We start from the raw sequence: 27,663 nt of genomic DNA on the forward strand, positions 1-27,663 counted from the left end.
AAGTAGCCAAGCACACGTACAGTAATAATTTATTGGCCCTTTGTTACAATTTACATCTTGTTCCGGTGAGCCAGGGTTCGTAGCAAGCACTACGTAAGCACCTAAAAAGTTCAATATCGTTTTTTAATGATAAAATATCACGAAAATGTGTAAAACGTAATGAAAATATCAACACCTGGAGAAAACAAACTCATTGTTGACATATCCTAGGTAACTCCTTGTTTACAAAAACAAATCAATATGTAAATATTAACACGTTTATTAAAAAAGCATCTCAAAAATATTTAGTTACAATAAATAAACAATTTTTTTTTAAATGTGTTACATCTCATTTGTATGTGTCAACTAATTAGCTAATTTTAAAAAAATAAAGACATTTTCTTTAATTAAGTGTAATCATCATTTTGTTTCTAGGCTTTTTTCATTTAAATATCACGCATAATACGAAAAATGGATCCACGCCGTAAATGGATTCGAGATCGTATTATGGCATATACAAATGTCACCAATGAAGAGGCATTTGATAGAATGATGGCTGAAAATGATAATAAATTAGATAATTTACTATTAGACTTTTTTGATGGTCCTATACGTAATAGTAGCGATTTAGATCGACGTATTTTTATTGTTTATAAAACGTATTATGAGAAAATTGTTGATGTTGAGAAAACTATTCGACAGCTAAGTAAATAACTTCAGTTTCTTTTCTATTATTCTCACGCAAATTTTGTACTACGTTAAGTTATCAATTCCAAAAACGACAGAATGCTATTATCGCCAGTCGGCGCGGCGGGTTGCAATTCGCAATTATCAATCGCAAACTGTAGCATTTTAAACCCTTCTTCAGCAATTTTGCAATTGACCTCAGACCAAAAAGTAGTTTATTTATAAAAATAACAGCAAAATTTTAGAAGTAGATTCCAAAAAAATTAAAGTGTCTGATCTAGTTTTTAATGTTAACAATGTTTTAATGACTACAAAAAATTGAACTTACTTAAATCTTCTTAGAAGGATGTTTTGTGTCAAATTTACTATAGAACTCCATGTCACCAAAAAAAAATTTTGCAACCTTGAAAAAACACAAAAGAAAAATGTTAGGCACAATTCAAATTTTATTATTTTTTGGCTCACCTCAAAAAGAATCATGATTACAAATATTAAAAAAAGAAAAATAAATTTTAAAACACACACAATCAATATGCTGTGTTTTCGATTTAAAACAACATAAAACTCATTTAATTTTTTTAAATAAAAAGACGAAATAAAAAAATTAAAACTATAGTAACGCGAAAATTCATTCAAAGCAGGCGTAGGGGTGACAATAAATAAAAGCGGGAGCGATGGGAATTATAAAAAATCTCCCATTTCTCTCTTTTTAATAATTACTGAGAATTAAATACAACATTTCTCTATTTTATTCTCTTTCTTGACTTCCTTTGGAAATTTCACGTATAAGGAACAATATTTTAGAAAAGACACTTAACGGATTAATTGTTATTCCGTTTAGAAACTTATTTGAATTTGATTCATATTCAGAAAGATGAAATTCATAGCGCTGCCAGCTACTCAACAGATTTATTTAAATTTTCTCATATCAGGAGTGTGAAAAAGAACTTTTTCCACATTTCTTAATACTGATTGACTTCAAATTCTAAGCAAAAGAAATAATTAACTTTGTTAAACAGTCCAAATGAATATTTACAGCTTTTGTGAACAAAATGTTTCGTAAAGATGAAATCAGTTTCTGCAATAATATAATATGAGAAGCCTTATTAAACCGTAGAGTTAGACCTTTTCATTACTTCAGGGAACTTTCTATATATATATTTCTCAACATTTCTTAAGAAATTAACTAATAGAATCCTTATAAATTCATTATCAATACATAAAACATTTACAAATTATAAATAAGGTCTTATTTTCGTTTTCTAAAACTAATTTCTTTTTCTTTTAGTTCGACGACATTTTCCTCCTGGCACCGTATTTGAAAAGCCTAAGAAAGGAGGTGGAAAAAGTAAGTATAATAACAAATTTTTAAACTTTTTCAAAATACATAATCCATTTCTTTAATTTAACAGAAAAGAAAAAAGGTAAATCAATTTTTGAAATATTTAACAAATGATATTTATGGTATGATAATTTATTGACAATTTTTGCTTTTGCTTAGTTTTAATTCAAAGAGATCCAGAAAAAATTTTAGCTTACTTTTTAGATTAGGACAGTTGGCGGATAATTGAATGCAGAAATATTTTCCAGAATACAGAAAACAATTTAAAAAAATTCTAAAGTGACGTATTAGCTGAAAATGAACAAAGCTTTTTCTTCACCCTTACACCAAGGAGAATAACAAGATGTGGTTGAAATAAATTCTACTTTCCCAGCAACTTTTTTCGCTTAAGTGCCCTTGCTTTATATGCTTTTAGTTCTAATTAATCATACATTCGGCAGGCTTGCTTGGGCAAAAAATAGAAAGTTTTTTTATTGTAACTTTGACAATATTTTTACAGAGGTTCCCTTACCGCCTCATACAATCGAAGTAATGGAAGAGTACACTCTAGAAGACGGCGAAGAAGCAATACCAATGGGTAAGAATTGGGATCAAATAGAACTTCCAATATGAATAATTATTACATCAATTTGTTTTATAGAATGGCATCCTCCTGTTGAAAAGAAATCTGGTCAAGATATAATGACCATGTTAGAAGAAGAAGAGGAAGAAGGAGAACTTGAAACTGAAATGGAAGAGGAAGAAATTGAGGAAGAAGAAATTATAGAAGAAAAACCTCGTAAAAAAGGCGGTAGGTTTATAGACTCGAATAAACGATAAAAGCAGTTATTTCCCGTGCGTTGCGTGAGTAATTAATTTCAAAATTCTTAGAAATTGTAAGATAGCTTGGAGGGATGAAAACTTCCAATCTCGAAACAAAGCGGTGAAGAGTGACAAAATAAAATTAATCTTCGTATTTAAAAGGTTTTTTTTTTCTGAAAAGCGTATACTTAGTAAGACTTTATTTCGGAATGACCAGAAAAATAAACGTGTTTATCATTTGCAACCTTCCTGGATCCAAATATCCTGGAAAATATATATATATATTTTTTATACATATTTTAGTGAATTCATCAAATTCACTTTTGTATAGGTAAGAAACAGAAAGCTCCCAAAGCCCAAAAAAACAAATCACCAAGAGTCGAAATAGGTGAGGTTTTTTTTCTTAATAAATGTTCACACATTTCATCGAAAGTCATCTGCATAAAAAAGATTTTATCATTCATTTCATTACAGAGAAAATTCACCTCATATCTAATCATCATCAGCCGTAAAAAGTTTTCCTAATCGTAAATTTTAATTTTATTCTGTTTAGCTGTGGATGGAAAGATTTTTCCACCAGAATATATTTACGTTAAGGTAAGAACATATATTAAGTGTTGCTAAGTATGAAATTTTTCACATTTGAGCGGATCATCCAATAAGTAAAGAGTGACATAGAAAACAGATTTTCAATTCATAAAACCTCTTGTTATTTTCAATTGAGCGATACTTTCAAGGTATCTCCATCTTATTCTGTTCGTACACCAAATCTGATCTTCAACAATTGAACATTGCAGCAAAAATATTCGAACAGTTCCCGGGTGATTTTGTTTGCAACTCGATCCAAATATATTTGCAAATATTTTTGCTTTAACCATCTTAAAATAATTCGTTGTGGACGAAACATTCTATGGAAAGTATAGATTTATAAATTAGCACATTTACGGAATCTTAGAATATAAAATTTCTGATCTGTATTGTCCATGTTAAATACTTTTTTTCTAGAGAATGGTACCAGTTGTTAAACAAATTGAAATGTTTGTTGGTCAATTTGGACCAATCAAAGCAGATACAACTAGCAAAGTAAAACGTTACGTATACGTATTACGTAAAACTACTGAACCGATACCAGTAATGGACACGGATTTTGAGAGTGCAGAAGAAATGAACGATTATTGTATAGCTGGGACTTGCTCAAAACGTGTACTGAACTCAATGTTACAAACAGTTGATAAAGCCATGATTCCAATGGTTGAAAATCAATTTCGTGAACCTGTAATGATACAAGCAGCAGAAATTGATCTGGACGCAATCTTTGATTTTAATAAATCGTCAGTTAGCTTAGCAACAAGTCAATTAGCATTTTCTCGACCTTCAGATTTTCGACGCTTATCATTGATCATCCAAAAGGAAGAATTACAACAAGATCAAGGAAAAGTTGGTATACTGAAAAAGAAAATGTCTGAAGAAATTGATAAAAAATCTAAATTAGTTGTCAGTATTGAAAGTATAGTAGGATCGACGCCTCTAGCACCCGAAACAATAAAGAATCTTCCAACTAAGAATAATTTAATAAAAGATGTTAATAATTTACAAACATCAGTTCAATGGTAAGGACGATTAGAAGTAGGTTAAACCACAAGTTTCTCAAAAATTGATCATAAAGACTTTGTAAAATTTTTAGGACGTTAGAACATATTGAAGGTGATATAAAATTACCACTCCCTTCAAATATTGAAACATTATTAGACGATTCCAAATCTAATCAAGAATATGCACAAATTCCAAAATTAATAACAATATTGGAAGGTGTAGTTACGTCATGGGAACAGCATATGGAAAAAGTTATAATTTCTTACAGCGAAAAGGTAAAATTGATCTAAAAAACTTTGTTTCTTAATTAGAACCAATATTAATTTTATAGGAACCAGAACGTAACGGACCAATAGCAGAATTCGATTTATGGCATGAAAAAGAGGCAACATTCAGTATTATCATCGAACAAATTAAATCACATTTAATTGTTCAAATTTTAGATATTTTAACGATAGCAAACTCACCAAAAATTCAAAGTTTTGAAATTGCTAATAAAGAGTTTTATACGTATTATGAAGATGCACGTGATAATTTCAAAATTCTTATGTCTTTATTGCGCCATTTTAAGGTATGTTTTACCATTAAAAAACCTGCCATTTTTTAGTCTAAAAAAAGGAGGGCTAATAAGTTTGAAAAAATTGGCCGATATGATAATAACGTTCCATTCCATTTTTCACCATCTTTTTATATACTTTTTTATTTTCATTTAGACAGTTGAAAGAAGTAAGGATTTCAAAAAATTAAATGGAGTCATACCAAATATAATGTATGGTTTGGAAATGATTTGGATTCTATCCAATTATTACTCCACCGATGAACATATGCTGCCACTAATGGAACGAATTTGTTGGTGTTTAAAAAATACAACGAAACAGAATATTGAAATGTCCACGTTATTTAAGTAAGGATATATTTTTCCCAAATTTCCGAAAATGTCCTAAACTAGACCCAAGATTTGCCCACTTCAGATATCCTCTGCTTCTGTAATATTCAGTCTGCCTGGCCAAAAAGTCAATCCAGGGCAACGATTTAATTACTGCTAGAGAAAGACATGTTGTTTTGTTTGAAAGACATCCCTGTTGCATCCCTCTCAGTCTTCAGAAGATCTAGAATGCTTGTAGCTGGGTAAAGTCTTGGCTAGACTCATTTTACGATGTCTAAGCTAAAAGGATAAAATTAGAAGTATCAAAATCTTAATAAGGAAATATCAACAATTTTATCAAATACTTCTACTTATTTTCAGTCTAACATTAGATGAAATATGCGAACAAACTAAAAATGCTATGGAAATGTTTCAAACATGGAAATCCTCGTATTTCGAAGTACGTGAAAAAATAGAAAATACAAAAGGTCAACGTTGGGAATTTGATAGACGACGATTATTTGGTGAATCTGATTACTTTGCAAGAGTCTTAGGTGATCTAAATTATGCAGCAAAGGTAAATTAAAATACATAGAAAAAATTTCCTATAATTTTTAATAAAATAACTATTTTTTGTTTCAAGTCTTTAAGTGATTTCGAAGTAATATTCGGACCAGAATTAAAATCAATTGTAATTGATCCAAATCAAATTGATAACGTGCTGTTACGCGTAAAAGGATTAATGTTACCAATAAAAACGGTAGATTTTGATGTATATAATCCAAAATTTTCCGAAAATTGGCAAGCGGTTATGGATTGGTTTAATAAAGAATTAGTAATATTAGAAGCTGAAGCGAAATACTTCATTGATGAAAGCTTTAAAACATTACGATCATCTGAAGAAGCTTTAACAATATTATTGAAATTTAAAAATATTAAAACACGCGACTCAATTAAATCACAATTATTGTCAAAATTTGATTTTATTCTACAACAATTTTTAAAAGAAATTTATAAAGTGCAAGATATTTATCAAGTAAATTTTTTTATTTAATATTTCTAAACACGGATGTAAGAAGACATCGATTTCCGGCAGTGTAATGAATTTTAACAAAGTGTATGAAAAGTTGAAAGTCTACCGAAAAAGGCAAGAAGTGTATTTGTTCTATCTAGATTTGGGTCAACCTAAAAACTTAATGCAAATACCTACATTTATCCAAACATTGAATATTCCCGCTATGACAAGGACATGAGAAATATCCGCAACTGAGTCGTCTTAAAATAAACTCTCACTCCGTAAACGTTGCCAGCTTCCGTCACTTCTGCCTCGATCGATACCTTCTTGCATGCCTTTCTTAAATAATCTAAGGATTCACTATATCTTTAAATACAGAAATTTCACCGATTTATTACTTGCAGAGATATCGCCGAAATCCACCATTATTACGTTATCACCCACCATATGCGGGAGCTATATATTGGGCACGATCCCTTTTAAATATTATCAAACGACCAATGGTACTATTCAAACGAGTGAATGAATTGAAAGGTAGTGTAAAGGATGTTGTTTCACAATACACGGACATGGCAAAAATATTACAAGAATTTGAATTGCAAAATTATAATGCTTGGATTCAAAAGGCCAAACCAATTGTTTTACAATCGTTTCAACAGCATTGCCTTAAAGTTGAATATGATCCAGAAGCTAAAAGTTAGTCAATTTTTTAGTATTTTTCTTACTTCAGCAAAAATTTCTTAATATCTCTTTTTTCAATTATGAACAAGCTTTTGCGCATGATAAGAGAATTAAGGTTTCCGATAGTTGCTTTTAATACTTCATAATGTAGTTTTTTTTCTCAGTCAGGGATCTCGAATATCTTAATGAATAATTTTGGTCACCCGGTTCATACAAAAATTGTATAACCGTAAAAATTAGAAATGATTGTAGTCTTAGCAATGAGATATTTTAAATTTTGATTAAAATATTTAAAAGTAGCAGTAGTTTTCAAATCGATACAACCTGACACCCAAAATTTAATCATTTCAGTACAACCAAAAAAGAAATCAGATGAAGCAACAAAGATTAATGCAGAATCCGTCTCGTTTCTTAAACCGCCGCAAAGGACATCAATTCAAAAGTCATCCTTACAATCTACCACATCATCCATCGGAGGTAAATATGATTGGAAGAATATACTTGGCGCAATTAAAATACAAATGTTTAAGTTTCTTTTTAGTTTAAATTTCTCTTTCCAACATTTCAAAAAGTATTATCTCTAAAATAATTTATTTTTATTCAGTTACACTGAAAAAACAAAGATCTAAATTAACTCAGTCAACTACGAAGTCACTGATACAAATGAAAAGTGATGAGAAGCAAACGGATCGCAGGCTATCAAAATTAAAAATAGCAGGTCCAGTAGCGACACCATTAACTTGGCGAGAAATGATGGGTGGACAAATCTGTTCTGAACGTGCTTTAAAATTTACATTGAATTTTAATCATGAAATATTTTATGTAATTGCTGAAGCAAAATTAATGGAGGAGTTAGGCTATGAAATACCACAAGAAATTCGTGATGCATCTGAAAGAAATTATAAATTGCATCAGGATCTGTACGCCGTCGAACAAATGCTTGATGGTTATACATCGATTATTCAACAATTATCAGTTCCTGAGGTTAGTAAAATTTTTCGATTCAGTGAAATTCTAGTAGATAGCCAAGTATTTTTTTAATTAGGAAGGTAGCAAATATTTGCTAACCGCGAGTTACAACCCAAAATCATTGTTTTTTTTTCAGATTCTTTTAATGAAAGGTCATTTATTAGAAGCAGAAAAATACATCCAACCAGGTATTAGTCGTATCACATGGAATAATCTATCAATAAATGATTACACTTCCAATGCTAATATGATATTAAAAAATATCCATTCAATAATTCATCAAAATTTCCATGTCAGTTGTGATATATGGAAAAGAATTATTAAAATTGTTGAGACTGACATGTTTCGTGTAATGATACCATATGATTCGGATGAACGGCATCCTTGCAAGGTAAGAATTATTAGAGATTGGTGTTTTGCACGACATATTCTGCACCCTGGTCATCAAAAAGATAACACTTTTTGTGGCTTTAGTTGAAATTTTGGCATAATAACGTAATTCTATAGAAATAGGTAGTATCTTAAAATGTTCTCGATTTTATCCATCCCTTTTACCCATACCCATCGCAAACAACAGAAAAATGTATGAAATAACACCCATAACGCATTAACGAATGGTTAAACAGGATAAAACCGCCTGCCAATAAATTTTTAGTGTATTGAACAGTCTTGCCTTTTATTCAAATAAATGGCAGGCTGTAAAAAGTTGTTCGATTTTTTTTACAAACAAATGCTAACCATCTGACAGTCTGTTAGAAATGATTGTCATTTCGAAGCTTCGTAACAATGAATTTAATGGATATAAATAATTCTTTAATCAGACAAGAGGTTTTAATGAGTTAGAAAGCCGAAATTTGATGTCTAAGAACTTTTCAGAGTTGAAAGTTTAACTTTAATGTCTTCCATAAAAAATTTATCTTAATTCTTCTTAATATTAACAATTGTGATGGCTCAAGAAAGCTCTGGGAACTCGTTTTTCCTTCGTAAATAAAGTTGCTTTACTTATGTGCTCTTGTTTCTGGTTCTTAATAAAAACTTTTTCAGAAAGTCTTTAAAATGTAATTTGTTTAACTTTCTTATATTTCATATCCCGATCCAAAATGTTTCTAATCCTAGTGATGCAGAGATTTTCTTAATGGTTGGAATACTTATAACAACAATATGATGAAAACTTATTGAATTTTCCTGTAGGAATATTTCTTTTTACAAGAAATGGATCGTACGGAGAAAATGTGTACAGTTTTAAAATTATACGCTGATGTAACGCCATTATTAAAGAAAATGGAAAATGTTGTATTAGGTACAAGTTGTGGAAGATCACCAAAAATGGAACATTACTATGAATATTGGGAAACACAAATCTATTATGGATTAATTTTAATGACAAGAAATAATTTAAGAAAATTTATCAAAGATTTAAATTCAAAAACACCAATATTTCAAGTGGATGCAGTGTTATCAATACCAGAGATTGCTTTAAGGCCATCACCTACAGAAATTTTAACTGTTACGTTACGTAATGTTAAAAATTTTACAAATAGGTAATGATAAAACGAACTTGTCAAAATTGTAAGTACGGTTATGAGGCTAGTTAATCGAGAAAAAAAATAATGAGGCTAAATTGGGAAGAGCCTCCAGCTACTGAAGATCGACTCTTAAGGAAATTCGACGTCCATTAAAGTAATCTCAATCTAACTGTCATCTCAATTCACCTAGGGATGAAAGTTGTGATCACCATGAAGAATTCTTAGATTGCGGTCAAAACTGCTTAAGGCAGCTTTATGTTTACGAGTCGAGAGCTGAGGACACTGAAAACTGCCAATCGATCGTTCCAATACAATCGGCAATCAATATTACTCCTTGGGCGTCGTGAAATCACATTTCCAAATACAAATCAGCAAGTTTTCGTGCCCTACCTTATACGAGTTTAATTCTAATTTAATAAGAAATATTTAACTTTTTAGATTAAAACAAATACCGCGTTGGGTAGACAAAAGTTGTCTTCAGTGTCCGCCCCAAGAAATACAAGATACACATGATTATTTCTTATATTCATTTTACGAAGATATCATGCAGATAAACGAGTTTAATGAACTTATTAACAAGATACAAGATGTATCGCACAGAATTATATTGAATACGCATCAGTATCTGCAATGGTGAGTATTTAGATCAAGCAATAGAGAGTATCTAGAAATTGAAGACAGACTTCCATGCAACTTGGTGGCAAGATTATTCATTTGAATAGTAGAGGGTCCGTGATTCGATTCCCGACAGGATATGTAGTTAACTCAAAATTACACTCTTTTTTTTAGTTGGAGAAGATACAAAACATTATGGGTATATGATAAGAGCATTGTTTGCGAAAAATTTATAGCAAAACATAAGGCACTCTTTCAATTTGATGAAAAATTTATATTTTACGCAAATATTATTGAAGAGTTAGAACAGCATCCTAAATATGAAGATATCGGTGCAATACGTTTGAATTTAGAACCTTTATTAGAAGGAATTAGTGACGAGGCGATGGAATGGAAACGAATCCTAGGTGAAAAATTGGCAGCCAAAACAAAAGCCAGAATGGATGACTTTGAAAATAAAATTCGTGTAAGTTTTTCTTCTATACAAAATGGTGGACCATTTTAATATATTATGACTGGCATGATGCCCCCCTCCATCAAACTATATAACTTTCAATATGGAGCTATTAATCGTAATAGATTAAAATGGTTCACCCTGTGTATTCAAGGTACATACAAAAAATTATTAGAAAATTCATTTTAGGAATATCATTTAGAATTGAATCAGAAAATCAATGGTCTAGTAGTATTCAAAAGTGTGATGCAATGTATTTCAAATATTAGTAAGGATGTTGTCAGTTCTGAGGTTGCTTACAAGGATTTCCAAGAAACTTATCAATTATTAAAGTGTCACAACGTTCCGGTAATTTTAAAAATTCAATTTTTAGTTCGTCTGAATCAGTGGCGTGAAATTGACGTACTTACCTCACTTCTGTGTCAATTTTCTGATAAGTTTTATCGCTAACAAGCATGGTGCTGTAGGTCCAAAAACGCCTATGAAAATTTGCCCTCGTTATTATCAGGAAATGACACAAAAGTGAGGTGACTACATGATTCTCACTTTGAAAAGAAGAAAGATCGTGAAAATTTATTTCCCATTTTATTTATTCATAGTACGACCTCGAAGATGAAAAAAAATCACACGAATTGGAAGAAAAATGGAACGATTTATATTTATCATCAAAAATGCGAACAAGAACTTTAGAAGCGACAAAAGATCTGTTTTCTTCAATGACTGTGGTTGAAATCAAAGAATTCTTGAAGTTAATTGATACATTTGTCAAGGAATTCACCGAAACAGGTCCACCATCAGTCGGAGACGATTTAGATGCTGGCTTGAAAATGATGGATGTACGTACACCCAAACAAATTGAACAAATTTTATCGAATTTTTGTTAATAAAAATCTTAATTTCCAAAGGATTACTCAAGAAAGTTCGCTGAATTTGAGGATAAACGACAGGATTTAATAAATGCAGAATTACTTTTTGATTTACCAATGGCAGATTACTCCAATTTTAACAAAGTTTACAAGGATTTCCAAGCATTAGAATCGTTATATAAGATATATCGTAGTGTAAAAATATCGATTGATTCGTGGGGTAAAACATTATGGGTGAACTTAAATCCACAAACTTTGGTGGATGGTATGGAGAATTTTATGAAAGAATATCGTAAATTACCAAAGGCTGTACGAACAATACCAACTGGAGTGAATTTGGATATTTATATGAAACAATTCAAAAATATAGTACCGTTAATGGTGTCATTACGTCACGAAGCAATGCGTGAACGGCATTGGAATGAGCTTATGGCTAAAACAGGTAATTTTTTATTTTAGAAAATAATCGATAAATGCAGGTAAGTGGCCTGGTAGTCTAAATTCTTCCTTTTTTCATCTTTGATATCAGAATTTTGAAGCTTATTTAGCGAAAATTATAATTTTTAATGATGTTAAACTTCAGCGAGCAGGACCGTGCGCACGGGGGAGGGAGTATTTTGAGGGTTAACCCAATAAAGAAATTCATTGCCGGACAGGACGTCAAAAATTCACTCTAAACACTCAATATTTGAGATGTGTTTCCAAATTTCTATCAAATGCTTCGAGTTCTGGCAGTTTTACCCTCCTTTTCAACATTGCGTCGCCTCAAAACATACCATGGAACGATTAGCTAAACGGTTCAGCCTCGCTCATTATACATCGCTGTGTAGAGGTCGATGCGAGGTCAGGTTTTGGAAAGGTTTTTTTATAGTGCCTCGAAAAATTAACTTATTGGAAAATAGTGACTGAATATCACATTTTGACATCTAATACAATATTTTCTTACTCGAAGAGTTTTTTTAGTGAGATTTAAAACTGTTTGAAATTTTTTATCTTGTGGCCATAGCCTACTTAACAAATTGAGCAAAAAATTACTGATCTTTAAAAACTAAAATTTTGAAAAAAATTCTAGGTCAAGTATTTGATATGCACCCAGATCGATTTACATTGTCAGATATGTTTGCTATGGAATTGCACAAATCTCAAGAAATTGCTGAAACAATCGTGAACAATGCAATTAAAGAATTGCAAATTGAAAAAGGTGTAAAGGACATAAAAGAAACTTGGGCAAATGTATTTTTTACGGTTTCAAAACATTACAAAGGTAACGAAGATCGTGGATATATTTTATTACCTGTTGATGAAATTTTAACACAACTTGACAATGATTCAATGAGCCTTCAAAGTATGGCAGGCTCACCGTAAGTATGCCAGAAATGTGTTAAAAATTCCCAAAATCTTAAAATCTTTCTTTTACAAGGTTTATTGGGCCATTTTTGGGAACTGTTCAAAAATGGGATAAAAATTTACAATTAATAGGTGATGTCATTGAACAATGGTTCATATTACAAAGAAAATGGATTTACTTGGAGGGTATTTTTGTTGGTGGTGATATACGAACACAATTACCAAAAGAAGCGAAAAAATTTGATGATATTGATTTTAGTTTTCGAAGGGTAAGTTGAAAAACTCATATTTTCGTACCCAAACAACCTTTTTTCTTTTTTAATAGATAATGGTCGATACGGCAAAACGCTTGAATGTATTGGATTGTTGTTTAGTAGAAGGTCGTTTGGATGAATTAATCGGATTGTCATATGGCTTAGAAAAGTGTCAGAAATCGTTGAATGAATATTTAGATTCGAAACGGGAAATATTTCCACGTTTTTATTTCATTTCAACTGATGAATTACTGTCGATTTTAGGTAGTACAGGACCGGGATGTGTACAAGATAACATGATAAAAGTAAGTTTCTCCAGTCCGTCACAAAACGGGCAACAAAAACTATTACCCAAAACTTTGTAAATGTTAATATTTAATTTTCACTTTTCTTCTTAGATGTTTGATAATATTAAATCGCTACGATTAACCAAAGACAATTTAGAACATTTAATAGCAACCGCAATGATATCCGGAGAGGGAGAAGTAATGGAATTTCGAAATCCCGTAATAACTGAAGGTATAATCTACAATTAATATTCTAAAATACAAGTTCCTAAAACCAATTATTTACAGGACGTGTTGAAAATTGGATGAATTGCGTATTACAAGAAATGCGTCGTTCAAATCGTTTCATAACGAAAAAAGGAATCCATAATTTTGGTAGTGTACGTCGTCCACGAACAGATTGGATATTTGATTTTCAAGGAATGATATGTTTGGCATCGAATGCTGTTTGGTGGACAGCTGAAGTTGAAAATGTATTTGAAAAAATTAAAGCGGGCAATAAACGTGCAATGAAAGAATATTTGCAGCAATTAAATAATCAATTAGATGAGCTTGTGATCAAAGTACGTGCTGAATTATCGCCGAATGATCGTTTAAAATTCCGTACAATTGTTACAATTGATGTACATGCTCGGGATATTATTGAAGACTTTGTGCGTGATTCGGTAATGGATGCCACTGAATTTGGATGGGAAAGTCAATTACGATTTTATTGGGTACATGATTTAGATAATTTACGTGTCGTTCAATGTACAGGTAAGTGCATTATATTTCTAAATTCTTCCAAGAACTATTCTAAAAAAGTTAAAAAATTTAAATCTGGGAAAAAAACTCTGGGTATTTCTCGGTAATTTTTCAAATTAATACTTAATTTTTCTAGGAAATTTCGAATATGGATATGAGTACATGGGTTTAAATGGACGTCTAGTGGTAACAGGATTAACAGATCGAATTTACTTAACAATCACACAAGCATTAACAATGCAACTGGGTGGAGCTCCAGCTGGACCCGCAGGTACTGGCAAAACGGAAACGACCAAAGATTTAGCAAAAGCAATGGGTTTATTATGTATAGTTACAAACTGTGGTGAAGGTATGGATTTCACGGCCATTGGACAGAATTTGTCTGGTTTATGTCAATGTGGAGCTTGGGGCTGTTATGATGAGTTTAATCGTATCGAAATTTCGGTGCTATCTGTTATTTCAACGCAGTTGCAAACTATACGAACAGCTTTAATAAATAAGGCAACTCGATTCAATGTATGTGTCAACCAGGATCTCAAACTCTGAGAATTTTATTAATTTTAATCTTGATTTCAGTTTGAGGGTAAAGAAATTGCTTTGGATACAAAAGTTGGAATATTTATAACAATGAATCCTGGCTACGCTGGTCGTACCGAACTTCCCGAATCAGTGAAAGCATTATTTCGGCCGGTCGTGTGTATTGTACCAGATTTGAACATGATTTGTTTAATTTCATTATTTTCTGATGGATTCTTGGAAGCAAAAGTAAGAAATATTTGACCAAATTCAGATTTTGGTCAAATCCCCCCCAGATATCATTTTTTGTTGTTGCGGTTTTAAGTTTAGATTTTTTTCATTATTTTGTAGGTTTTGGCGAAAAAAATGACAGTCTTGTATAAAGTAGCGAAAGAACAATTATCAAAACAATTCCATTACGATTGGGGTTTAAGAGCGCTAACGTCCGTATTACGTATGGCGGGCAAAATGAAACGTGAATCACCGGAATTGTCCGAAATGGTTGTATTAATGAGAGCTTTAAGAGATATGAACTATCCAAAATTTGTATACGATGACGTACCATTATTTTTGGGTTTAATTAAAGATTTATTTCCTGGTATTGACTGTCCAAGACAAATCTATCCAGATTTTAATAAAGCTGTTGAAAATGATTTAAAGAAAAATGGATACATTTTATTACCGCAACAGGTAATACAATTTATCAGCCTTAAATGAAAGATATTAATTTTGAACACAACATGATCCCATCTTTCCTGAAATATTATCCAGATTTATAAAATTTTTCCTATATTTAAATCAATCGTCAATTATTTTCCAATTTAGGTTGACAAAGTTGTACAATTATACGAAACCATGATGACACGTCATTGTACAATGATTGTCGGACCAACCGGGGGTGGAAAAACAGTTGTAATCCAAACACTTTGTAATGCCCAAACTGCGTTAAATTTGCCAACAACATTAAGAATATTAAATCCAAAAGTAAGTTACCAAATTTCCAGTCAGAAATATATTTAACACGATTATTGGGTTTATCTTTCAGGCTTGTTCTGTAATAGAACTATATGGAGTTTTAGATCCAAAAACTCGAGATTGGACAGATGGTCTTCTATCAAATATATTTCGAGATGTTAACAAGCCTAATGAGAATGAGGAACGTATATATATTTTATTCGATGGTGATGTTGATGCGTTATGGATTGAGAATATGAATTCAGTTATGGATGATAATAAACTATTAACTTTGGCCAATGGAGAACGGGTTCGATTACAGCCATGGTCTGCTTTATTATTCGAAGTATGATTTTTTTTTTCGAAGTTTGATTCGAAGTATGGTTTTATAAATTTTTTGATGCAGGTTGGTGATTTAAGTTATGCATCTCCCGCAACAGTATCCCGTGCCGGTATGGTGTATGTTGATCCAAAAAATTTAAATTATCGACCATATTGGCAACGTTGGCTAAACACACGTCCATATAAGCCAGAAAGAAAATTTTTTGATGGATTATATGAAAAATATGTTCCAATATCGTTAGATTATATCACTTTAGGTATATTAGGTGTTCAAATGGTAGCACCATTAAAAACAATTATTCCACAAACCGGTTTAAATATGGTAATTCAACTTTGCAACATGATAAATGGCACTTTTCCACCGAAGGATACTTATCCAGAAAAAGAGGATGAATCGTTGGTAGACAAAGAGGCATGCGAAGCAGTATTTTTACAAGCAGTAATTTGTTCGCTAGGTGCTTCAATTTTGGAAGAATCAAAAGTTACATTTGATGCGTTTGCAAAAAAACAAAGTGGAATGATGGTTGCGCCGCAAGATACACCCGATTCAAAAGCACCAATGAGTAAGTTTCTTGAAAAAACACAGAGTAAAATATGCGCTAATTTCGCTATATATTATTATTTTAGAAAATATTCCAGAAGGTTTTCCAACAATGTATGACTACTATTTAGATCTAGAACAAAGAGTATGGGTTGCATGGGAATGGCTTGTGCCAGAATATATTCATGATAAAACAGTAAATTTTGCCAATGTTCTTGTACCAACTGTAGATACATGTCGAACCACATGGCTCTTAAATTTAATGAATAGTATTCATCGACCCGTTGTGTTAGTGGGAGAAACTGGCACTTCAAAATCGGCGACAATCGATAGTTTTATCAAAAATTTGTTACAAGAAGGAAAAACGGTAAGTTAAAAACATTATCATTTTAAATATTCAAGAACGATTATCCTTTCAACCAAATTTTGCACTCGATTTGAATCATATCTTGTATAAATCACTTAATCCGGATTAACAATTATAACAAGAGTATACAAAGGAGCAAAAACTTTGGTTGTCACTAATTTATTTCTCATCTTAATACTTAATTATTTCAGTTGGTTTTGAATATTAACATGTCATCAAGAACTTCATCATTGGACGTACAAAGAAGTATTGAAGCGAGTGTTGAAAAACGTACAAAAGATGTTTATGGCCCACCAGTTGGAAAAACATTATTAGTATTTATAGACGATATGAACATGCCTCAAGTTGATGAATATGGTACCCAACAGCCAATTGCCTTATTAAAATTATTATTTGAACGTGGAGGTTTATATAATCGAGGCGGTGAATTGAATTGGAAAACGTTAAAAGATATAAGTAATGCACTTTTTTCTGTATTAAATAATATATCCGAACTCCCTTACTTGGACCTTAGGGGCAATTATGATACCTAAAGAAGTGATCGCCCCCACGAAAAGTCTGTAGTCTTCTATGTCGAATGACACACTCGATATTATTTAGCAAAATACCATTATCTTGTTTACAGACATCAGATAATTAATTCCATTCAATTTTATTTCAGGCTATTTTGCAGCTATGGGAAAAGCTGGAGGTGGTCGAAATGAAGTTGATCCTCGATTTATGTCAATGTTTTCGGTGTTCAACATAGTATTCCCTGCAGATGTAACAGTAAAACGGATTTACCTATCACTGTTAAGAGGGCATACAGATAATTTTAGTGATGATGTTAAAGCAACGCTGGATTCGCTTATGCTAATAACTTTGAATTTATATAAAGTACGTGATTTTTCGATTTTTCCAACTAGACTCTTTCTGCATTCATTCCTTTTAATTTTGTTCTTAAATATTTTAGATAATTATTGTCGAATTGCCACCAACTCCAAGCAAATTTCATTACATATTCAACCTCCGTGATTTATCAAGAATCGTGGGTGGAATATGTTTATCAACTCCGCCATATTTCCAATCAAGTAAACAGTTTATTCGATTATGGAGAAATGAGTTTACTCGAGTTATTTCTGATCGATTAATTAACAAACATGTAGGTGTATTTTTTTGACAATATGCTCTTCCCCTACTCTTAATTTTTTTGGTTTGCTTTAGGATCAAGATTTAGTAAATAAACATGTACTCGAACAATTAAAAAAAAATTTTGAAGCAGATGTCGCATATGTGATGCGAGATCCGTTATTATTTGGCGATTATCGAAATGCAACATCAGATGATCCACGATTTTATGAAGACTTACTTGATTATGATGCAATCTTGTTTTTATTCAAAGAAATTCTGGATGAATATAACGATAGACGTACACGGATGGATTTAGTACTGTTCGAAGATGCCTTAGAACATTTGACGCGGATTCATCGAGTACTTCGACAATATAAAGGGCATATGTTGATTGTTGGCGTTGGGGGAAGTGGAAAACAATCCTTAACTCGTTTAGCATCATATCCTGCAGGTATAAACAAAATTAGAAATATTTTTAATGTATTAATTCGACATCAAAAAGGTTTCCTTTTACAGAATGTGAAATGTTCGAAATAATGTTAAGTCGTGGATATAATGAACTAGCATTTCGAGAAGACTTAAAAAGTTTGTTCAATCAGTTGGGTGTCGATGATAAAAAATTAGTTTTCATGTTTACAGCATCACAAGTAGCCGAAGAAGGGTTTTTGGAAATCATTAATAATATACTAACCGTTGGACAAGTACCAGCTTTATTCAGTGATGATGATAAAGATACTATTGTTAATTCGTGTAGAAATGCGTCGAAAGATGCTGGATTTGGAATTACAAAGTAGGAAATAATCTTGTTTTCATAGGCGCTAATGTTACAATTTATAAGATTTAAACGCAAAACATGGTGTTACAGATTTCATTTTTTGAAAAATATTTGTACGGATAAAAATCAAATGCAAAATTGTTTTTTTTGATCTTCGACGATGAGGTTTCTTTCCCCTTTCTTAGTCTGGTGAAACTCCTCTTCGAAAATTTATATACTTAACACCACGATTTTTGTACGTCAAATTCCAAGATAACAGATAATTTCATCCAAAAACTTTTCAATCATACTTCGATTCCGACGTTGACGTTTTTGTTCTTAAGTCAAAACTACTAAAAAAGAATGACGTCTCGTCGACTGTCTTAATCAGTTACAAAATTATCATGTTTAAAATTTATTTTTAATTTTCAGAGAAGCTGTGTGGAAATATTTTATAGCCCGATGTGCAGAGAATTTACATGTTGTGTTATGCATGTCTCCACAAGGAGATATTTTACGAATACGATGTAGAAATTTCCCAGGATTAGTAAATAATACATGTATCGATTGGCAATTTCCATGGCCTCAGCAAGCCCTAAGAGCTGTGGCCAATGTATATCTTTCAGATGTAATAATTTATTAAATATAAATGACACAAAAATTATTTTCATGATGAAAAAACGGCAATAGATTAACACGAATTGGATTTTTCATCAACTTACGTTCTAAAAAAAAAAGCTCACGTGATAGCACGACCTAATAATTGTTAACTCAAAGTCCTTTTTTTATCCTGAAAATAAACTGACTTTCTGAATAATTTTGATTTAAATTTTAAACTGTTGAATAACTTTTCAGAATCCAAAAATTGCTGAAAAATTTCAACAACCTGTGGTAGAACATGTTGTACATGTCCATGAGAGTGTTTCAGAATTTACAGCTGAATTTTTAACAAAATTACGACGTCGAAATTATGTAACACCAAAACTTTATTTGGATTTCATTTTCACATACTTGAGATTATTGGTTGAGAAAAATGAATTCATTGCAGCTCAGGTAAATATGAATTTAATATATTTCGATTGCAGAAATTACTCGGAAAAATTGTGTTATGACATAATTTTTTACCCTAAAATATATATTTTTATCATACAGTGTGCGCGTTTGGAGAGAGGCTTGACAAAAATTGCAGAAGCAAGTATTGAATTAGAAGAGTTAAATGGAAAACTAGCAGAACAAAAGGTTATAGTAGCCGAGCAAACTGCTGCTGTTGAAAGTTTATTAGAAGAAATACGCACTGGTTAGTAAAAATTTAAAAAACGCTAAGCTATATGTCCAGAGTTAAAATAGTAATTCTTTTCAAATCTATTAATTAAATTTTTAGGCACAATGCATGCCGAGAAAAAGAAAGCCTTTGCCTCTGAAAGAAGCGCAGAAATATCTGAAAAAAGTAAAGTAATCAAAAAGGAAGCAGATGAAGCAAATGCAGTTTTAGCAGAAGCTATGCCAGAATTATTAAAGGCACAAGAGGCAGTATCTGCAATAAAAAAAGATGAAATAACACAAATTAGGTACAAATTTCATCGAATTTCTATGGTTACTTTGGTTAACTAAGATTAATTTTGCTTACAGGTCTTATGCAACTCCTCCAGAAGCAGTACAAATAGTTTGTGAATGCATAGTTATTATAAGAGGTCTACCAGATGTTTCCTGGAAATCTGCTAAAGGAATGATGACTGATCCAATGTTTATCAAAACTTTAAAGGAAGGAATTGTTTTTGAGGATATTACAGTAAAACAACAGCAAATGGTGAAGGCACATCTAAAGGTATGCTGCATTTATGGAACAGCGCCTCTGGGTGCATTATTATAACAGCGCCATTTCAAAAAAAATGTATATTATTTAAATTTTGAACATGTGATTTCATTTTTAAGCGCCAAAATTAATAGGGCGAATGCACTCAAATAGCCACTGCAACCCTAATATTCGTGCTATAATCTAATCCTTTCAAAAATCCGAAAAGGTTGAGTTACCTCCACCAAACACGGGGCTCTAGTGCCTAAATATTTTAAATACATACCAGCGTTGTGGAAGAGTATAGAATGCAGAATAATAATTAATAAATCTAAATCCATTCCTTTTTCATTCCTCAGAAATCAAAAAAATTGGATCAAATGGAAAATGTCAGTTCGGCTGGTGTTAAGTTACTGCAGTACGTCAAAGCAGTATTAAATTACTGTGAGGTATATAAAGAAGTAAAACCAAAAAAGGAAAAGGTTGAAGAATTAGAAAAAGAGTTTGACGAAGCTAAAAAAAATTTGGATAAACTAGAGAGAGAAATTGATAAAATTGAAAATCAATTAGATAATTTAAATAAGCGTTATGAAGTGGCAATGGCTAAAATGAAAGAATTACAAGAAGAAACTGAAATTATGATGCGTAGATTAGCTGCAGCTGATAAATTAATAACAGGTTAGTGTCTTAAAAATATCATTCAGGAAACATTTTGAATTCAGAATGCGAATGCGACCAATGTAGTAATTTTACGATTTTGCCATTTGTTAAGGTAGTATGGCAGTCCAAAAACTTAAAAGCAGTCTTCAAACTGCTTAATGAGTTTTACATAGATCTTTTCAAAGTGTTTCAGAATTTTTTAGAATTACTCATTCTTCTAGAATTATATTTCAGAACGCTGCAAGACTAAATTATTGACAGAAAGTATTACCACCATGGCACCCAGGATTCTTTTTAAATTTACCCGAACTTTTATTTAAAAAATTAATTCTTATAAACCGTTGACATATTATTTCATTTTTAAAGGTCTTGGCTCGGAGAGAATTCGTTGGACAGAAGATTTAGAAAAATTGCATGATGAACGTAGCCGATTAGTTGGCGATTGTTTATTAGCCAGCTCATTTTTAGCATATACTGGACCTTTTAGTTACGAGTTTCGTAAAACAATGGTCTATGAAGATTGGTATACTGATATTCGAAACCGTGAAATATCACTTACAGAAAATTTTCGTTTAGAAAAAATGTTAACAACTGATGTTGAAATCAGTCAATGGAATTCAGAACGTTTACCACCGGATGAATTATCCGTACAAAATGGTATATTAACTACACGTGCATCACGATTTCCACTTTGCATAGATCCACAACAGCAAGCATTAAATTGGATTAAAAAACGGGAGGATACAACTTTAAAAATATTATCATTTAACGATGCTGATTATTTAAAATTATTAGATATGGCTATTCGATATGGACATCCTGTTTTATTTCAAGATGTCGATTATATTGATCCTGTTGTTGAGCCCGTTTTGGAGAAAAATATCAAAAGTAAATTGAACGATTTAATAGATTTAAGGCCAGTCAAAGTATTTAACAGTCATTTCTGAAGAAAATTTGAAGGGCTGTTGTTCCGCGCAAGCTTAAAATTGATGAATATTCATTGAGGAAATAATTTTCACCTCATCACAGCAGCCTCTCAAATTTCTATCCGAAAACTGTCAAATACAACGCCTGGATCTAAATATGTGTAAGGAAATTAATATTCATTAATTTTAATCAAAAAATGTTTAGCTGTTGCAGGTCGATCATTTGTGATGCTTGGTGATCAAGAAGTTGACATTGATCCACATTTTCGTATGTACTTAACAACAAAGTTAGCGAATCCACAATTCAATACAGCAATATATGCTAAAGCAACTGTTATCAATTATACTGTAACATTATCGGTACGTATTTTCCGAACCTCGTTTATTAGGCAACAATTACGTCACCTGAAGAACTGATTAATGTAAAAATAAAATTGTTACAGGGCTTAGAAGATCAATTGTTGAGTGTGGTAGTAAGAAATGAAAGATCCGATTTAGAAGAACAACGCGAAACATTAATCAAAGAGACGAGTGAAAATAAAAAGTTATTGCAAATATTAGAAGATTCACTTTTGAGAGAGCTTTCGACATCCACGGGAAATATGTTGGACAACATTGAGCTAATTAATACATTAGACAATACAAAAACAAAAGCAGCTGAGGTAATATGATTTTCTTAAAATTAAACTAAAAACCTGATGAAAATATTCGTGGCCTTAACAGATTTATAGATTTAGACAAATTTTTCTTGAACGAAAATTTCATAGCCAGAGATACCTTGTTCATTCCAGGAAAATTTGTAACGGGGTATTTTACTCCATATAAGAAAACTTAGACAAAAAGTAGTCGGTAAATAAGTATCAGTTTTTTATCTGTTTTTTAAAATGGATTTTCATTGTAGGTATTTGCAAAAATTGAATTAGCATCAGTAACATCAGCCGATATAGATAAACTTCGTGACGGTTACAGACCAGCAGCGAAACGTGGAGCAATATTATTTTTCGTATTATCCGATATGTCCATTGTGAATCCAATGTACGAATATTCATTGGAAGCATATTTACAAGTATTTATATTCTCGTTGCAACGATCTTTACCAAATATAATGCTCCATAAACGTTTAGCTAATATTATCGCAACTCTAACGGAAAATGTGTATGTTTACGGTTGTACAGGTAAAAGAAGTAATATTATCCGAAAAAGTCATTTGGTTGTTTAGGGAGACAGTTTCCTAATAGCTTTTCACTAGACTCCTTCGGATACGAATTTTTTGATTTTATTTTAAGGAACAACTTTTGTTTTAGGTATTTTTGAGCGTTACAAATTATTGTTCTCATTTCAAATAACCATGAAATTGGATTTGACGGAAGGTGTTGTTCAACAAACGCAATTAGATTTCTTTATAAAAGGCAGTGTTACATTAGAAAAGTCAAGAGAAGAAAGTCCAGCTCCGTGGATATCTGTAAGATATATTTGACAATATTGTTTATTTTTAAAACTAGCTATTATCCTCCCGTTTCGCTGGACAGTTCTAGGTCTATTGTTCCTTTTTCTTTCTTCCCAATGTTCAGTAGAATGGCTTGACCTCACTGTGTTACAGCTCCTGCAACAATCGTGTTGCAATGTTAACTTTTCTAAATCTTATGATTTAACAATTTATTAAATTTAGGGTTGGGAGGATGTTATAAAATTACGAACAGATTTTGAACCATTCAAAACAATTGTTGACGATTTACGAAGAGATATTAACGACTGGTCACGATGGTATGATTTAGATGTGCCAGAAGAAGTTGAATGGCCATCAGGATATAGTCGAAAATTAAATTCATTTGAAGGTTTAATGTTGTTACGATGTTTTCGTGTTGATCGAATTTATCGTGGCATTACAAATTATATTATTGAACGGATGGGTGAAACATATGTAACACCACCAGCAATCAGGTAAAATTCATTCCTATATATTTGAGAAATTCGATTTGACGTTTATTTTCATTTTCACTCCGGATGTTCGATATTAAAAGGGACGTTCCGCTGTGGCTCTAGAATGGAAGTACAATACAACCCTCCCAGTTTGACACAACTCCACCCTAATTGACTCCACCCATATTCATAACACAAAATTTGTATTTTAGTTTGGAAAATATTTTTGAACAAAGCACGCCTTTTATGCCAGTTATATTTGTATTAAGTCCTGGATCAGATCCAACAAGTGAACTGATGAAATTGGCAGACCGTCTTGGTACTGGCGGTGCGAGATTTAAATGTTTATCTCTTGGACAAGGGCAGGAACCTGTAAGTATAAGAACTTCTGAGAATCTCAAAAAATAACTTGAATTCATAATGAGTTTGGCTTTTGTAGATTGCTTTAAATTTGCTGGACTCGTCCATCAATCGAGGACAATGGTTAATGTTACAAAATTGCCATTTACTATTAAAATTCATTAAGGTACTAGAGAAACAATTAGAAAAAATTTCTAAGCCCCATCCGGAATTTCGACTGTGGTTAACAACTGATCCGGTTGATAATTTTCCAATTGGTGTTTTACAAAAATCACTCAAAGGTAACAAATTATCAAAAACAAAGCATAACTTGAAATAATTCCACAAAATTTAATTCTCACAGTGGTTACGGAGCCCCCAAATGGATTGAAACTAAATATTAAAAACACATACTTTAAAATGCGACACACTGTTTTGGAAAATTCGCCACATCCAGTGTACAAAAAACTAATATATGTTTTAGCCTTTTTCCATGGCGTAGTTCAGGTTTGTTGCATTTTCAATCTATTACCTTCTAGGAACAGCTGAATAACCTTAAGAATTTTAGGAGCGTCGAAAATACGACAAACTTGGATGGAACATATGCTACGATTTTAACGAATCTGATTTTAATGTATGTGTAATGATATTAGAAACGTATTTAAATAAAGCATATGCAGCTAAAGAAACTCGAGTTCCATGGAATAATTTAAAATACTTAATTGGAGAGGTAAAAATCACCAACTCAAAGGAAATGCCACAAAAAACTCAAAATATAAAAATTGTTCGCATTTTTAAGGTTATGTACGGTGGTCGGGTAATTGATGATTTTGATCGGAGAATTGTTGCATGTTATATGGATGAGTATATGGGCGATTTTCTTTTCGACACATTTCAGCCATTTCATTTTTATAAAGATGCGAATTTTGACTATGTAATCCCAAAAGACGGCGAAAAAGACGATTACATGGGTAAAATAACATTTAATAAAGCACTAAGTTAATTATTTAGACACCCTATATCTACTAAACTATATTTTAAATAAAAATTGTTTAACTAATTGAGACCCTTTTCAAAAGCGGGTCTAATACCCGAATAACTATTTATAATTTGATGGCAATTGAGTATTTTAGTTTAGCGAAATATCATTTAAAAATTAAAATACTTATTTTAGCGGCTATAGAAGAATTACCATTAGTGAATAGTCCCGAAGTATTTGGATTACATGCGAATGCCGAAATCGGTTACTATACACAATCAGCAAAAGAAATGTGGGCAAATTTAGTTGAACTCCAACCACAAACAGGTAAGCGATTAATTTAACTAATCATAATTTCAATAAGCAGAATATAAACTTAATATTTATCAGGACGGTTACCAGTGAAAAAACGTATGTATGGTTTTATTTAAATTGCTCGTAAAGGTAATTTATATGCTGCTCTACGAGGCCTAGTAAATTTGGTTAATTCCTATAAATTGAAACTTTCGCTTTATCGGTTTTAATAGCTTTTGTGTATTTTTTATAGCAGCTTAAATTTATTATTGCCTTTCTGGACTAATTTGGACTAATTTTTAAATTTTTTTAATGCAATTTTGTTTTCTTCCTTACTCAAAGATGCTAAAAGAGAAGTGATATTCATCTTGTATTTAGAAAATGAATTTCGGAGTAAAGAAAAAACCTAATTCGATTCCTAAATCCAACCTTTTCACTTTCAGTATATCTGAGAAGTGACTTAATTGTAATAACAAAATTTTTACTCCCTCCCATTAATATGAGAACAAAAAAATTGCATGTTACAGCTATAGTGCTCTTTTTTATTCAAACTATTACGACGCAGTATTTCTTTTCCTTAGACAAACTTTTTCTTGAATCCTTGCAGGCTTTTCATTAAATATATTAAAGTACAGTTTAATAGAATGATATCCGAATTCTACATCAGGCTGTTTTACGCTTTTATATTTAAATCCAAAAATTTCTTAAACAGCTTATTTGAAGTAATTTAAGACATAGAATCTTCGTACAAGCAAAATAAAATAACTCTAATATTGCGAAAATTATTTCTTTTAGATTTTAGGCGCCTATTAATAATGGCTTTATAGTATAATTTTTTAATGAATTGGGGTCCTGTCCACGATTTTTTTCAATGCAACAAAAAATGAATACAAAATTTTTTAAAGGTTGCGAAATTGTTTATTTTCGTGGACAGATTCCATTCAATTTAAATAAAGCAAAATAATCGTAAAAACAAATTTAAGGTGAGGTTGGTGGTGGTATAACTCGTGACGAATTTATTGATAATGTTGCTGTGGGAATATTAGAAAGAATGCCACCATTGTATGAAATTTGGCGTGTAAAAAAAGCAAATGAGACAAGTATTACACCAACATTTATTGTACTTTGTCAAGAGCTAGAACGATTTAATAATCTTATTGATAAAATGAGAACAACTTTAACTTTATTACGGAAAGCGTTAGCTGGCGAGATTGGTATGGACGCTGTATTAGATAATGTTGCATATTCGTTATTTAATGGACAATTACCAGCATCATGGCGCAAATTATGTCCGGCAACATGTAAAAATTTGGGCGGATGGATTGCGCATTTTCATCGACGTAAAAGTCAATACAATGATTGGGTAATGTTTTTTATTTGGCTGAGATCTTATCAATATATTACCGCCAAGGTTGTTCCCGAATAAAATTTTTCATTATTACACGATTTCTCCCTTTTTTTTTACAGATTTTACAATCAGAGCCAGTGGTAATATGGGTATCTGGATTACATATACCCGAATCATACCTAACTGCGTTAATTCAAATGGCATGCCGGAAAAACTTTTGGCCGTTGGATAAATCCACATTATACTCATATGTAACTGAGTATGTAGATCCAGATGACGTGGATGATCGCCCTCCTGTGGTATGTATATCATTTTAAGCCTTATTCCCACAGCACATACCTCAGGAAATTTAATTTGACGTTTGAAAGTAATGACTCGGATGCTCAACTCTAGGCTTGTACAATTTAAAAACACTGTCCACCCATAATTTTTTTTTATTTTTAGGGATGTTACATGACTGGATTGTACATAGAAGGTGCTCGTTGGGATGTAGAAGCTAAATGTCTAAAAAAATCTCGACCAAAAGTTTTAATCGAAGAAATTCCTGTACTAGCTGTTTTACCAATTGAAACGTATCGTTTAAAATTACAAAATACATTCCGCGCACCAGTGTATACAACATCCTTACGACGGAATGCAATGGGTGTTGGTCTTGTATTCGAAGCTGATTTAGGTACAACGGAAGATATTAGCCATTGGATATTACAAGGTGTATGTCTTGTCATGAACCAAGATTAATCGAATTAATTTTTTTGTTTTGTTTTCTAGTTATAACTTTTGTAATAATTTTTTTAAT

General features: G+C 31.7%; 2 protein-coding genes across 4 annotated transcripts in view; one reads left to right on the forward strand and one right to left on the reverse strand.

The window, feature by feature from the left end:
* Positions 1-345: 345 nt before the first annotated feature.
* LOC123297503 (ufm1-specific protease 1) overlaps positions 346-27,663 on the reverse strand; it is a 29,221-nt gene continuing 1,903 nt past the window's right edge. For 2 of the 3 annotated variants that reach the window (XR_006535245.1, XR_006535244.1), the window contains exons 5-6: positions 995-1,069; positions 346-535 (exon numbers count right to left, since the gene is read on the reverse strand). The gene's annotated coding sequence lies outside the window, so the exon portion shown is untranslated. Of the gene's footprint in view, positions 536-994; positions 1,070-23,566; positions 23,591-27,663 lie in introns of those variants that run through there. The other variant, XM_044879182.1, reaches the window with a different exon arrangement.
* Positions 451-27,605, forward strand: LOC123298877 (dynein axonemal heavy chain 10). Its single transcript, XM_044880974.1, has 58 exons — positions 451-685; positions 1,955-2,014; positions 2,508-2,585; positions 2,649-2,798; positions 3,363-3,406; positions 3,815-4,419; positions 4,494-4,677; positions 4,734-4,973; positions 5,116-5,306; positions 5,649-5,844; positions 5,911-6,303; positions 6,687-6,978; positions 7,315-7,440; positions 7,568-7,741; positions 7,799-7,947; positions 9,124-9,473; positions 9,897-10,091; positions 10,248-10,539; positions 11,127-11,363; positions 11,433-11,835; positions 12,466-12,754; positions 12,814-13,009; positions 13,066-13,299; positions 13,393-13,513; positions 13,570-14,037; positions 14,162-14,541; positions 14,602-14,790; positions 14,893-15,231; positions 15,367-15,525; positions 15,587-15,841; positions 15,902-16,400; positions 16,465-16,745; positions 16,937-17,201; positions 17,407-17,621; positions 17,698-17,886; positions 17,949-18,306; positions 18,372-18,645; positions 19,042-19,237; positions 19,465-19,662; positions 19,762-19,906; positions 19,991-20,177; positions 20,239-20,434; positions 20,761-21,079; positions 21,428-21,949; positions 22,193-22,347; positions 22,431-22,649; positions 22,889-23,162; positions 23,292-23,449; positions 23,657-23,928; positions 24,120-24,279; positions 24,347-24,548; positions 24,611-24,753; positions 24,815-24,976; positions 25,046-25,217; positions 25,421-25,552; positions 26,503-26,882; positions 26,987-27,166; positions 27,312-27,605. The coding sequence occupies exons 1-58, from the start codon at positions 451-453 to the stop codon at positions 27,603-27,605; spliced, it is 13,971 nt and encodes a 4,656-aa protein (XP_044736909.1).

This window comes from Chrysoperla carnea, chromosome 4 (genome assembly GCF_905475395.1).
Source record: "Chrysoperla carnea chromosome 4, inChrCarn1.1, whole genome shotgun sequence".
Classification (NCBI taxonomy): domain Eukaryota; kingdom Metazoa; phylum Arthropoda; class Insecta; order Neuroptera; family Chrysopidae; genus Chrysoperla; species Chrysoperla carnea.

What these genes read in the sequence shown, in the direction of transcription:
- LOC123298877 (XM_044880974.1), top strand. Translation starts at nt 451, where the DNA reads ATGGATCCACGCCGTAAATGGATTCGAGATCGTATTATGGCATATACA. An exon ending in TAAGAAAGGAGGTGGAAAAA is followed by an intron (nt 2,015 to 2,507) that starts GTAAGTATAATA and finishes ATATTTTTACAG; the next exon opens with AGGTTCCCTTACCGCCTCAT. An exon ending in TACAAGATAACATGATAAAA is followed by an intron (nt 13,300 to 13,392) that starts GTAAGTTTCTCC and finishes TTTTCTTCTTAG; the next exon opens with ATGTTTGATAATATTAAATC.